The sequence below is a fragment of the Rhinoraja longicauda genome, chromosome 1 (assembly GCF_053455715.1).
Source record: "Rhinoraja longicauda isolate Sanriku21f chromosome 1, sRhiLon1.1, whole genome shotgun sequence".
NCBI classification, from domain to species: domain Eukaryota; kingdom Metazoa; phylum Chordata; class Chondrichthyes; order Rajiformes; family Arhynchobatidae; genus Rhinoraja; species Rhinoraja longicauda.
In genome coordinates this window covers 48,428,116-48,443,386 of record NC_135953.1, presented here as the reverse complement: position 1 = coordinate 48,443,386, position 15,271 = coordinate 48,428,116, and the positions used below count along the sequence as shown (strand labels likewise).

Here is a 15,271-nt window from a genome sequence, read left to right as displayed (position 1 = left end):
TCCAGCAAGATAAAGTCCAGTAAAGTCTGATTAAAGGTAGCCATTGGTTCTCCAGTGAGGGATATAGAAGTTCAGGACTGCTATCTAGTTGTTGACAGGATGATTCAGTTGCCTGTTCAGTGGAAGGTAGAGCTAATATCTTCAAATCCAGGCAGCATTATGGTAAACCTCTTCTACTCAAAATATTCCAAATTCGGCCGAACCAAAGTCCTATAAAGCTGCAAGATTACTTCCTAACTCTATACTCAAGACTCTTATGGAGTTTAACCATATCTTTCCTTTTCTGATGCCCATAGTTATTGAGGTCATATAGCACCTAAATGAGGTGCTTTTGAAAGCCCAAATAGACCAACTTTGCTGCTTATGATTTTTAATTATGTGGTAATCAATTATCACAATATATGAAAGGAAGGCTTCATGCATCTGTGTTTGTGTCTAAAGCCTTTGGAAATGCTAATCATTTGAAACTTTTGAGTAAAAAGAAATTAGAACATTTCAAACACATTTTTGAAAACACAGCGGTGGAAACCTGCGATGAGGCTGATAATGTTAAACAGTTGGTATTAACCTTTATTTCCCAAGTTGACATTGTAAAAAAAAACATAGGTTCTAGAATAGTTTCCATTGATTCGAAAAGTAATGTGTAACCTTACCATTGAAGAGAGAGAGAGAGGGAGAATAACAGATCAGTTAACTTGACATCATAGTCATACAGCACAGAAACAGGCCTTTCGGCCCAACTTGCCCATGCCGACCAAGTTGCCACATCTACACTAATCCCAACTGCTCACCTTTGACCCATATCTCTCTAAACTGTGCCTGTCCATTTACCTGTCCAGATGTCTTTTAATTTTTTACTGCAGTATCTGCCTCAACTACTTTGGTGGCTCATTCCATATATCCACCACCTTCTGTGTGAAAAAGTTGACTCGCAAATTCTTGTTATAGGAAAAATGTCGTTAAGCTGGAAAAGCTGCAGAGAAGATTTACTGTGATGTTGCCAGGACTCAAGGGCCTGATGTATAAGGAGAGGTTGAGCAGGCTCGGACTTTATTCCTTGGAGCGCAGGATAATGAGGGGTGATCTTACAGAGGTGTACAAGATCATGAGAGAAATAGATTGGGTAAATACACAGAATCTTTTACCCAGAATAAGGGAATTGATTTAATGGGAACCTGAGGCGGTAACCTTTTACACAAAGGGTGGTAGGTATATGGAACGAGCTGCCTTAGGAGGTAGTTGAGCCAGGTATTATAATAACATTCAAAAAATGTTTGGACAGGTACATGGACAGGACAGGACAGGTTTAGAGGGTTATGGGCCAAACACAGGCAGGTGGGACTAGTATAGATGAGGCATGTTGGTTGGCATGAGCAAGTTGGGCAAAAGAGCCAGTTTCCATGCTATATCATTCTCTGACTCTATGACTCTATGTCTGTGCCTATATTCTCTAGTGTTATTTGGAATGAGAGGTGATTTCATTGAAACCATCAGAGTTCTTACAAGGCTAGACAGTGTAGATGGAAAGATTGTGTTTGTCAAGGCTGGAATGTCCTGAACTGAGATTCACTTTATTCATTAAATTAAAGTGTTTGAGATGAGAATAGATTTCTTGATTCAGATGTTAATCCAAGGTTTTTGGATGTTAAGGGAATAATTAATGTGAGGTTAGTGCAGAAACTGATATTAACGTAATAGATCCAGATTGATTTTAGTGAATGTTGGGGTGAATACGAAGGGTTTGAATGGCCTCCTGCTATCCTTATGCTCTTCTGTCCTCAAAATGTTTTGCCTGGATTCTCTTCTTCAAGAGTCAAGAGTCATTAATTGTCAAATGTACTGAAACAGAACAATGAAATTCTTACTTGCAGCAACATACCAGGTCTGTAAACACAGTACTCAAAAGATAACATAATAAAACAAACAAAAAAGTTCAATACATTTTTAAAAAGCACCATTCGTGCAAAACAAAACAAAATCCCTGTTCCTAGTGCAACCAGGAGAATTTGTAGTTGAAGTTTAGTTGTTTTTGGAGTGTTCAATACCTGATGGATGTTGGGAAGAAACTATTACTGAACCTGGGGTCACAGTTTTTAGACCCGTATGGAATCGAAGGGTGAGGTAGATTAGTTTAGTTCAGAGAAAGAGTGTGGAAATAGGCCCTTCGGCCCACTGACTCCTCACCGACCAGTGATCCCCGTACACTTGTACTATCCCATTTATAATTCTTAATAAAGCCAATTAACCTACAAACCTGCATGTCTTTGGTGTTGGGAAGCAACCAGAGCACAGAGAGAGAACCCATGCGGTCATGGGGAGAACGTACAAACTCCGTACAGACAAGTACCCGTAGTCAGGTTGAACTGGGTCTCTGGCGCTGTTAGGCAGCAACTCTACCTTTGCACCAGATGAGAGCATGGTCAGGGCAATGTGGGTCTTTGATGATGCTGGCTGCCTTTTCGTGGCAGAGCCTCCTATAGATCCCTTCAAAAATGGGAAGGTCAGTACCCATGATGGGCTAGGCTGCGTCCACCATCCTTCGTAATCTCCAGTACATTCGAGTTGCCCAACCAGGCCGTGATGCAACTGGCTAATGTGCTCTCTAATGTACAATTGTAGAAGTTCAAGAGAGTATTCATCGACATAATAAATCTCTTCAATCTTCTGAAGAAGTAGAGGCATTGATGGGCTTTCCTTATGATTGCATCAATGTGCTGGGTCTAGGGTGGATCTTCAGAGATATGCATAGATTGTAACTCTTCCTATTATTCTTGGATTTATGCAGATCCTCTCTTTTACGTTTACTTTTATTTCTTTTGCCGCTTTCATTCAATTACGCAAGGAAATGTCTTGCCCTTTGTGGGCGGATAGGCTTTGTGCAGTATAGGGGCTTCTTTGAACTAATCACTTGTGGTTTCACCCATTAAGGGTGTGCAACACTGAATTTCAGCCTCATATCTTTAAAATCAACTTTTGTTTGTAATATACTTGTGATTCATCCTCCTTTGTCCAAACGTCCAGGCCAATTCTCTGAATACATTCAAGAGAGAGCTAGATAGATCTCTTAAGGATAGCGGAGTCAGGGGGTATGGGGAGAAAGCAGGAACGGGGTACTGATTGAGAATGATTAGCCATGATCATATTGAATGGCGGTGCTGGCTCGAAGGGCCGAATGGCCGTCTCCTGCACCTATTTTCTATTGTCTATTGTCTAACCTCATGTTGAATTTGAAGGCACATTAATCATAAAGGAAGCCCATAAATGCCTCTACTTCATTAGAAGATTGAGGAGATTTGGTATGTCAAAGGATACTTGTTGACATTTGTTGTCACATCTACATATCCCTGGGATGGCGGGTCTGTCATAGGAGAAAAGATTGAAAAGACTAGGCTTGTATTCACTGGAGTTTAGAAGGATGAGAGGGGATCTTATAGAGACATATAAAATTATAAAAGGACTGGACAAGCTAGATGCAGGAAAAAATTTCACAATGTTGGGCGAGTCCAGAACCAGGGGCCACAGTCTTAGAATAAAGGGGAGGCCATTTAAAACTGAGGTGAGAAGGAACTTTTTCACTCAGAGAGTTGTGAGTTTGTGGAATTCTCTGCCACAAAGGGCAGTGGAGGTGGTGCTGGCTCGAAGGGACAAATGGCCTCCTCCTGCACCTATTTTCTGTGTTTCTATGCTTCTATATGTGCAGTAGAGAGCACATTGACTGGTTGCATCACAGCCTGGTTCGGCAACTCGAATGCCCAGAATAAGGAAGACTGCAAAAATTGGTGTACACTGCCCGGTCCATCAGAGGAACTGAGCTTCCCACCATTGAAAAGATCTACAAGAGTCACTACCTCAAATCGTCAGCCAACATCTTCAGAGACTCACACCACCCTGGCCACACTATCATTTCACTCCTGTCATCTGGAAGAAAGAATAGGAGCCTGAAAACTGTAACGTCCAGGTTCAGGAGCAGCTTCTTCCCGACAACCATCAGGCTGTTAAACACTACAACCTCCAAATAGGCTCCAAGCTATATAGACTTGGGAATATTATTTTTGACTATGCACTATTATTGTCTATTTATTTGTTTGTTGTTTTGTTATATACTGAACTTTTTTGTTTTTTCTGGGATTTACAGAGTATCATGTTTACATACCTGTGTGCTGTTGCAAATAAGAATTTCATTGTTCCGTTTCAGAACATACATGACAATGCACCACTCTTGACTTTTGATTCTTAAATCTTTGTGAAGGAGACAATACCTAGTTCAAGAATGTGGAATTTATTGCCTCAGAAGGCTGTGGAGGTCAGGTGAATGGATATTTACAGGTTGGAGATTAATAGACTCATGATTAGTATGGGTGTCAAGGGTTATGGGGAGAATGTGGTTGAGAGAGAAAGATAGATCAGCCATGATTGAATGGTGGTGTAGACTTTATGGCCCAAATGGCCTAATCCTGCTCCTACATCTGTGTAAGAAGGAACTGCAGACACTGGTTTACACCGAAGGTAGACACAAAACGGTGAAATAACTAAGCGGAACAGGCAGTATCTCTGGAGGGAAGGAATGGGTGATGTTTTGGGTTGAGACCCTTTTTCAGTCTGAAGAAGGGTCTCGAACCAAAACCTGAATTACTCCAGCATTTTGTATCTGCTCCAACAACTTATAAACTTATGAAAAGCTTGTTTCAAAGAACTGCACTTGTTGCCTTTTGTGGTCACTTTTGTTTCATCCGTGTGAGAAATGTAACGAAACCTGTTATTCCCACACTGCTATTTTAACAATTAATTTCATGCATTTTATCACTGCCATCAGAAACAAACATTTTGGGTTTTTTTGGTTCTGCAATTCTACATGTTTTTAATTCTCTGTTTATCCTTACTTATATCTTTCTTAAAAATGATACAAAGGTGCAAATACGAATCTTTCCGCACCTTTTTCTGATTTCCTGATCTTTAAAAACATTTTAACCTGCAACTCATCCGGGAAAGAAGAGTGAAGCAGTTTATCTTCTCCAATGCGTTGGAAAAAATGTTGAATCCCTTACCCTGCTTTTGTAGTTCCTTGTTCAAGAAAACTATGCTTCTGATTCATTGAATATATTCAAAGCTGGGAGTTAAAGCTATAGGGATTGGGCAAGAAAGTTGAATCAACAAAAACCTTTTTGAATAAAAGAACAAGCTCATGGGATCGAATGCTATTTTCTGTTCCATGACAGAGTATTCTATGGTTTTCATTCCTGATATCCAACGTATATAAATGACAAAGGGAGGCAGTGCCTCATGAACTACTTAATTCCCTTGCCTTTTTACACAGGATAGAAACATAGAAAATAGGTGCAGGAGTAGGCCATTCGGCCCTTCGAGCCTGCACCGCCATTCAATATGATCATGGTTGATCATCCAACTCAGTATCCCGTACCTGCCTTCTCTCCATACCCGCTGATCCCTTTAGCCACAAGGGCCACATCTAACTCCCTCTTAAATATAGCAAATGAACTGGCCTCAACTACCTTCTGTGGCAGAGAATTCCACAGATTCACCACTCTCTGTGTGAAAAAAAACGTTCTCATCTCGGTCCTAAAAGTGTGACCTTAAACTGTGACCCCTTGTTCTGGACTTCCCCAACATCGGGAACAATCTTCCTGCATCTAGCCTATCCAACCCCTTAAGAATTTTTAAAGTTTCTATAAGACCCCCCCTCAATCTTCTAAATTCCAGCGAGTACAAGTTGAGTCTATCCAGTCTTTCTTCATATGAAAGTCCTGCCATCCCAGGAATCAATCTGGTGAACCTTCTCTGTACTCCCTCTATGGCAAGAATGTCTTTCCTCAGATTAGGAGACCAAAACTGTACGCAATACTCCAGGTGTGGTCTCACCAATGCCCTGTACAACTGCAGCAGAACCTCTCTGCTCCTATAATCAAATCCCCTCGCTATGAATGCCAACATACGATTCGCTTTCTTCACTGCCTGCTGCATCTGCATGCCTACTTTCAATGACTGGTGTACCACGACACCCAGGTCTCGTTGCATCTCCCCTTCTCCTAATCGGCCACCATTCAGATAATAGTCTGCTTTCCTGTTCTTGCCACCAAAGTGGATAACCTCACATTTATCCACATTATACTGCATCTGCCATGCATTTGCCCACTCACCTAACCTATCCAAGTCACGTTGCAGCCTCCTAGCATCCTCCTCACAGCTAACACTGCTCCCCAGCTTCGTGTCATCCGCAAACTTGGAGATGTTGCATTCAATTCCCTCGTCCAAATCATTAATATATATTGTAAATAGCTGGGGTCCCAGCACTGAGCCTTGCGGTACCCCACTAGTCACTGCCTGCCATTCTGAAAAGGACCCGTTTATTCCTACTCTTTGCTTCCTGTCTGCCAGCCAGTTCTCTATCCACATCATTACTGAACCCACAATACCGTGTGCTTTAAGTTTGCATACTAATCTCTTATGTGGGACCTTGTCGAAAGCCTTCTGGAAGTCCAGATATAACACATCCACTGGTTCTCCCTTATCCACTCTATGGAGAATGGGGAGGGGAGGGGGGTGGGGGAGGGGGGGGGAGAAGGCTAGGAGAGAGGAGGGGCCATAACTCTTGACACCCTTACTCATCACCACCAGGTGGCACCAGCAATGGCTACCTCACCAACAGTCTGCCTGTCCCTTCTTTGTGTTTTAATAGTATGTGTTAAATTAATGTTTTTAGTGTTCTTTAGCTTGTTTTATGTGAGGGATGGGGTGGGGGGGGGGGGGGGGAGTTGGGGAAAACTTTTTCTAATTTCTTACCTCAATGGAGATGCAATTTTTTTCCCATATTGTATCTCCGTCCGCACTGCGGCCTATCATTGAGGAGTTAGCGGCCTTTGCTGGAGACCGACTTTTGGGAGCTCCACCACAGGAAGCCTAAGGGACTTTAACATTGCAGAGCCCGTAATCCTTTTTCCAGGGATTGGAGCTCCATCCGTGGGTGCCAGCAGACTTTATATCACAGAGCTCGCGATCTATGGTCAGAGACCAACTTCGGGAAATCCAAGCCGCAGGAGCTTCGACCGCACAGACGCAAAAGCTTCAATCGCTTCTGACATGGGAGCTTTGATCGCCCTGAAGTGAGGGCTTCGATCGCCCCGAAATGAGGGCTTCGATCACCGGCTGAAGGACCTTCGATGGCCCCGACGGATGGTTCAACTGCCCTGAATGTGGGAGAATAAAGAGGAAGCAGATTGGACTCTTTTGCCTTCCAACACAGTGAGGAATATGGGGAATCCGTTGTGGTGGATGTTTATGTTAACTTTTTGTAGTTGTGTGTCTTGTTGATTTTTATTTGTATGGCTGTATGGTAATTCGCATATCACTGTACCTTAATTGGTACATGTGACAATAAAAGGCATTTGAAAACTTTGAAACCTTTGAATCAATAATTTGTCAATCTCCACCTTAATAATACCAAGTGACTTGGCCTCCACAGCCTTCTGTGGAAAAAGATTCACCACCCTGTGACTCAAGAAATTCCTCCTCATCTCCTTTCTAAAGGTACGTCCTTTTATTCTGAGGCTCTGCCCTCTGGTCCTGGACTCACCCATTAGTGGAGACATCCTCTCCGCATTCACTCGATCCAGGCCTTTCGCTATTCAGTAAGTTTCAATGGATACATAGATACATAGAAAGTATGTGCAGGAGTAGGCCATTCAGCCCTTTGAGCACTGACATTCAATATGATCATGGCTGATCGTCCAAAATTAGTAGCCCGCTCCTGATTTTTCCCTGTATCCCTTGATTCATTTAGCCCAAAGAGCTAAATCTAACTCTCTCTTGAAAACATCCAGTGAATTGCCCCCCACTGCCTTCTGTGGCAGAGAATTCCACAGATTCACAACTCACTGGGTGAAATGTTTTTCCTCATCTCAGTCCTAAATGGCCTACCCCTTTTCCCTCACTACAGTACACGTGACAATAATAAGCTAAACTAAATTAAACTAAACTAAAGACCAACCTTTGTGAAACCCGTAATATTTTATTCAATGTTCTGGTTTGCTCTGAGCCTGCTACATGGCTTACAGTGAATACACATTAGAAAATGTGCAAATCCAACCTATCACTGGTGTGGCATTAAAATTAATTAACCACTCCCCACTGAGTTTAATATAAATTACCCAAGAACGTTTGGCATCATTTAGTGTGTGATTGCACAAGAAGTAAAGATGAAACGACTGTACAATCTGCATGTTTTGCTAATTATCATCTTTCTAATTCCATCCTGTAAGTAACAAAATAAGGAATATTTAACCTTATTGTATTCATGTTATAATTTATTTCAGTAAAGTTGTTACGATAGGTGTTACATCGGGTGGTGTCACCATAGTGGCTGCCTTGCCAGCAGTCTGTCTGCCCTTTCTACTTATTCTACTTATTTTAATATGTGTTACAAGTATATTTCAGTGTTTCTTGGTTTGTTTTATGTGGGGGGTGGGGGGGAGGGAATTGGGGGAAACTTTTTTTCAATCTCTTATTTCGACAGAAATGCAATTTTTCTCCGTGTCATATCTCTATCCCCTCTGCGGCCTAACGTCGAGGAGATGGCGGCCTTTCCTGGAGACCGGCCCGGCGCTTCAAGCCACGGGCTCGGCGCGGACTTACCATCAGGAGCTGCAATCCTTTGCCGAGGATCGTCTGTGAAGAGCTCCAACTGCGGGGCCTGTGGACTTTCTCATCGTGAAGCTCGCGGTCTCTGATAAGAAGAGGCCGACTCGGGAGCTCCATGCTGCAGAGAGTTAGTCAACCATCCTGACACTGGTGTTCGATCATCCAAGGGCTTGGGCATCGGACCATCGGCAGCGGCGACTGCGGTGGGTTCAACAGCCCTGACTGCGGGTGAACAAAGAGGATGCTGATTGAACTTTATTACCTTCCTCACAGTGAGGAATGTGGAATCTGCTGTGGTGGATTTTATGTTAAATTTTACTTGTGGGTCTTGTTGCTTTTCACTTAGTATGGCTGTATGGTAAATTGAATCTTGAATCTTGATCTATTTGTAAGTGGTGAGGTTCCCATGTTTCTGCTGCACTTGCTTCCAAGATGCTCCACGTTGCAGCTTAGGAGTGCTGATAAAGGAACTTTGGTAAGTTGCTATAGGTTATCCTGCAGAAGGAACACAGAGCAGCCAGTGAATATAGAAAATACAATATACACTGAACATAGAACAGTACGTGAGGGCGTGCAGCATAGGTTCACTAGGTTAATTCCCGGAATGGCGGGACTGTCGTATGTTGAAAGACTGGAACGGCTAGGTTTGTATACACTGGAATTTAGAAGGATGTGAGAGGATCTTATCGAAACATATAAGATTATTAAGGGGTTGGACACGTTAGAGGCAGGAAACATGTTCCCAATTTTGGGGGAGTGCAGAACCAGGGGCCACAGTTTAAGAATAAGGGGTAGGCCATTTAGAACGGAGATGAGGAAAAACTTTTTCAGTCAGAGAGTTGTAAATGTGTGGAATTCACTGCCTCAGAAGGCAGTGGAGGCCAATTCTCTGAATGCATTCAAGAGAGAGCTAAATAGAGCTCTTAAGGATAGTGGAGTCAGGGGGTATGGGGAGAAGGCAGGAACGGGGTACTGATTGAGAATGATCCAAGTCCAAGTCTGTCCAACCTCTCTTTGTAGCTACTATCCTCTAACCCAGGCAGCATTCTGGTAAACCTTCTCTGTAACCTTTCCAAAGCCCCGATCCTTTCTGTAATGGGGGATGAAAACTGCCTTCAATACTCTGAATGTGGCCATGCTACACCAGTGGTTAGTAAAGTATGGGTGTTATTGGCATAAGGAACAGTTATTGCTCATTTCTAACTGCCTTTGAGAAGATGGTAGTGAGACACTTGTTTGAGGTGCTGAAAACATTTGTTGAAGTTATTTCTACAGTGCATGAATGTGTGGATTTAGACCTTGTGAGGAAGTAAGCATGGCAATATATTTGCAAATCCAGGATGGTGTGTGACTTGGAATGAAAGTGTATTACTGCCTTGCTGTCTTTGTCCTGTTTGCTGATAGAGGTCAAAAGTTTAAGATCTGCTTTTGGAAATAAACTGACTTTTCAAAAGTTATAATCTGTTGGCACAATGAGCCACTGGTGAAGGGAGTGAAGGTCTGTGGTGTTGGATTGCCTATGAATCAAGTCTGTTCTTTTCCTGGAAGGTACCATAATATTTTACTGTTGTTGGAACATTTGTGCTCCAAGCAAGTTGAGAGCCTGTTAATCCGTTCCCGACTTGCAGGTGGTGGAAAGGAACGGGGAGAGTACTTAAGTATGATTGTGCTTAAGTATAGTAAGATTTTTACTGAACTGTATGCAACAAAGAAATTTCATTGCACCCAGGCACACGTGACAATAAAGTACCATTGGACCATTAGTCGGATGTTCAGCCTCTGACCCTTACCCTTATAACCATAATATTCACATTTTTTGGTCCAATTTGCTTTCTGGTTCTGTCACTAAATTTCAAAGAGAAACGGTAACGTTCCCTCTTCTCAGACTTGGTCATTGCCAAACACTCATGTGGTGAAATGTAATTTGCCACTTGTCAGTCCAAAGTTGTGTGCTATAAAATTCTTGATGAATATCGTACGAGTACAGACTATGCCATTGCATGAAAAAGGGAAATTCATCTCCACCTTTCTTAATCTTCAGTTGACATTGTAATGAAATCTCACTGCAACTCTTTTGTGATGGTCTACTTCTATTATTGGTTACATAACAATGTTCAATTAATCATGTAAAGATCTATTCAGAATAATTTCATTTTATCCACAATCTTGTTAGGGGTGGACAATAAATACTGGCCTTGTCAATTATCTTCAGAGCCTGCATATGAAAAAAAAGTTCAATATCTTTTATCTGTTGCAGATCATGGAGATGAAATTATTGGAGGTCATGACGCTGTACGTCATTCAAGACCCTACATGGCATCCTGCCAAATGCTTATGAGGGGGTGTTATATTCATTATTGTGGAGGGGCATTGATCAACCCTAAATGGGTTCTAACTGCAGCTCACTGTGAAAGGTAAGATCTACTGTGTACGAATGAAAATATACTTGAATGTGTTCAGTTCCTAATCCCAGCCTGTGTGGTATTATCACTTTCGACCTGTTTTGTCATGTCTTCATTAATATGTAGATCACCAGGTTAATGGCATTTTTGGTCTTAAAAGACTCAATTTGAATGGTCAGTTATACGATACCTATTTCAGACCCAAGATTTCAGTATTTTAAGGGTATTACTTACAAGCAATTTGTTTTGATGTGTACATTAATGACTTTTAATCGAGCAAAGTCTTGGCTTATCATTGGGTATGGATCACCCTTTGGAAGTTGCACATTTGTTAACTACCAAATATGATGTGGTATATATATATATCTTATATTTCCACAAATTTTAATATTTACTAGTTGGCTTCCTGATGAATTTCTGAAAATGGCCTTTTTTAAAGAAAAAGTGTAATTATGTTTATTTTTGATTGACAGCAAAGATGGCGAACGGAAGCCTCAAGTGGTTCTTGGGGCACATTCTCTTTCGCAAAACGAGTCGAGTAAACAAATATTTCGTATCAAGAGACAGATTCCCCATCCAAACTACAATGATGAAACTATGGAAAATGACATCATGCTGCTGGAAGTATGAATTTTCTTTCTTATCTGTATACAGTGCTCTGAACCCTTAATTTGCTCATTGAGCAATGTTTAATTTCACAAAAGAATAACAGTTATGTTTTCAATGTCTTGGGGGAATGATTTTTCAGATTACTTACGGTGATATCTAGGATGCCGTTTGGCCCAGGGGAAATCAAATAATCCTTGTCCTCCTCCTTTATGTGTCAGGAAGTTTCTCAGCAATGATCATTAGAATGAGCATTTGATGTGTGTTTTTTCACTACTTTTAGTCTACCATAACCTGACCAGCTGTAGGATGTAGCACATAGAACAGCATTGTACTGAACAGGCTCTTTGGGGTGGTAATGTCCGTGCCGTACATGGTACCTACTTAAACTAAACCTTTTTAACTGCACATGCTCCATATCCCTCCAGCCCCTGTATATCCATGTGTCTGTCTAAAAACACCACTAGCAATCTGCATCCACCACCACCCCTTGCACCATGTTTCAGGCACCCACCATTTACTGTGTAAAAGAAACGTGTATTAGTCACAGATGAGATCAGATGTCTCTGTGTGAGTTTGGAGCCTCCTTGGTCAGATGGTGCACTGAACTGATGAGGAAATGTCCCCTTTGAAGTTAAGGAAGCTTAACATTTGGAATTAAAGAATTGATTAGATAGAAGTTCATGAAGAAAATTTCTGCATCAATATTTCCTGATGTTCAAATGAGATCAAGAAATGTTTTGAATTACATATCCTTCTTCTTATCTGTATTGCATGAAAACACCTCCACTTTCCAGCTGCAGGAGTGTTCCAGAGAGCTGAGATCAACTTTGTAATAATAATCTCTATAATATCCAATTTTTTGCCAACAATCAATCTACATTCAGCCTCAGCAGCATCCCAGCAGGAATATGAGGGGTCGTTTTTAAGCAAGCCACCCAGAGAAGAAAGGAACATATTGTATCACTCACGTATTTTACTCTGCCTTATTGCACAGTTCACTGAAGACACTGGAAAGTAAAATGATACAAAACAGCCAGCCATGTTTATTTGAATCAAATTCATTTGATGGAAAATAACTCGTTTTTAACTTGTTACTTAATAACAAGACCCATAAAAAATGGTGGCAAACAAAATGCTATTTGAGGAAACAACCTAAAGAAAAGCAAAGCAACACATAACGAGATTATGAGTATATTTAAGATCATCAGGTCATAAGTGATAGGAGCAGAATTAGATCATTCAGCCCATTAAATTTATTCCACCATTCAATCATGGCTGATCTATCTCTCCCTCCTAACCCCATTCCCCTGCCTTCTCCCCATGACTCTGGACACCCATACAATCAAGAATCTATCTATCTCTGCCACAAAAATATCCATTGATTTGACTCCACAGCCTTTCATAGAAAACAAATGACATGACAACTAAATTCATTGTTGACAGCTTTACCATTCTATCTGCAATATGTTCCACTTTAATGACATTCAAACTATATTATTTCTCACGGGGAGAATGTACAAACTCCGTACAGACAAGTACCCGTAGTCACGATCGAACCCGGGTCTCTGATGCTGTAGGGCAGTAGCTCTACCTCTGTGCCACCATGCCACCAACCCATACTTTGTTTCCCCCCCATTCCCAAAGATGTGTGCATTTGTAGGTTAATTGGTCTCTGTAAATTGCCCCAAGTGTGTAGGGAATGGCTGTAAAAGTGGTTTAAATTAGTGTGAATCGGTGATCCATGTGGACTTGGTGAGCTGAAGAGCATTTCCACGCTGAACCTTTCACTCACTCACTCACTCAATCAATCGATCGATCGATCGATCATCCGCAACAGTAGCGTAGGGCTTTATGAACATCAGCCGCACCAACATTTTCATATATCACCTGAAGGGTAATTGACATTACATTTTATGGTCAATTTTTCTTGTCTCTGATCATCTGAAAAAATGAAAAATAAACATTTCATTCTGCAAAGGACAGAACTTCAGCAAATGAAGTACTTAAATAGGGAAACTAACAAACCTCTTTTGAATAAAGCAATAATTTAAGATATTCTTCACTCTTGGATGAATGAGAATAAATTGTTATTGTATCACAGCTGGAGAATAATGCAATGATCAACAATTATGTGAAAGTGCTCAAACTACCTGGAGGAATGGTCAAAGATCTGAATTCTGGAACATCCTGCATAGTGGCAGGATGGGGACGAACAAGTACAAGATATGAATCTGACACACTTCAAGAGGTGACAATAAAAGTAATAGATCGTAATACATGCAACAGCAAGGACTATTACAATCACGAACCTGAAGTGACCCCTAACATGATCTGTGCTGGTGACAGTGAAGGCCGAGGAGATTCGTGCACGGTGAGTGTGCTGTGTAGCATTGTTATTAGTAATATGGCCTTAAAGCCATGGGAGTGTGTGCAAAAGCCCCAATGGTTTACTGGTGCCTTCTGCAGATTGAAACATTCCATCCATCCTCACAATGGCCTTAGTCTGGCATTATTGTAGCTTGTGTTTGTAAATGGGTTTTTTTAAAATAGCTGAACATTACTATTCTCTCAAGAAAACTTTTCCACTTAAAGACTCTTTGTGAATTTGATTAGGCATATTATATATGCTCCAAGATGTGAAATTACTGTCTGCTCAAACCAGCTGGGCATGGGTAATAAATATAACATTGTGATGTGTTGTCAGATTGAAAGTTGGTGATGTATTATTTTATCTAATTCTACTGAATTGTTACCTTTATTGTTTTCCCTTCCAGGGCGATTCAGGTGGTCCTTTGGTTTGCAACGGAAAGTACAGCGGGATTGTGTCCTTTGGTGGCAAAGAATGTGCAGATCCCAAAAAGCCTGGAGTTTATACTTTCGTTTCTGATAAATACCTTCGTTGGATTCGGAAAATTATTGCCATTCAGGCTTACAATATGACTGATGAAGAGCTGTATTGAGAATCAGCGTGCTACTTCACTTTGCTTTGCTAACTATGATGCTCAATTAATTGGCTTAGATAACCAGCATGCTTCCATCTATATCTTGAATATATTGTGTAACATTTTACCGCAAACTGCAATAAAAATAGAATCGTTAAATTCCCTGTTCTGTGAAGTAACATTTATGCGTTGTGAAAATGAACGGATTGAATGAATTAATTCATAGTTTATTATCACATGAGACAAGTCACGGTGAAATTCTTTGCTTGCATACCAGCCAGAGGTATGCAAATAGTTACCACATAAAGGGCGCTGACAAAGTTACAAAGTATCCCACATTAGGCCCTCCTTTGTTCTCCCCCCCCCTCACCCTCGTTCCAGGTCCGCCTGTGTTCACCCAGGAAACTTTACAATGCCCAATTCCGATCCCAGTTGTGGAATGCACACGCTAAGAGTTTTGAAAGGGAGGGAATGAGAAATAAATGAACATCGGATGACAATATGACTGGGAAATAAGATGGGAGGACACATGGAGTTGGTCCAAGGAATTGATTAGAATGACCTTGTATGTCGTGGAGGAGCAGCAGCCAGACCAGCGAGTGAGTGGATTGGCTGAAGGAAGGCTTTCTCCGAGGGGAGTATACTTCGGGAGGTTTAAAAAAAGAG

At 41.3% G+C, this 15,271-nt stretch overlaps 1 protein-coding gene across 1 annotated transcript; it reads left to right on the top strand.

Moving 5' to 3' along the window:
• Positions 1-8,196: 8,196 nt before the first annotated feature.
• Positions 8,197-14,730, top strand: LOC144599346 (granzyme K-like). The gene is made up of 5 exons (XM_078410141.1): positions 8,197-8,268; positions 10,910-11,066; positions 11,528-11,678; positions 13,765-14,034; positions 14,438-14,730. The coding sequence occupies exons 1-5, from the start codon at positions 8,211-8,213 to the stop codon at positions 14,621-14,623; spliced, it is 822 nt and encodes a 273-aa protein (XP_078266267.1). The 5' UTR covers positions 8,197-8,210; the 3' UTR covers positions 14,624-14,730.
• The last annotated feature ends 541 nt before the right edge of the window (positions 14,731-15,271 follow it).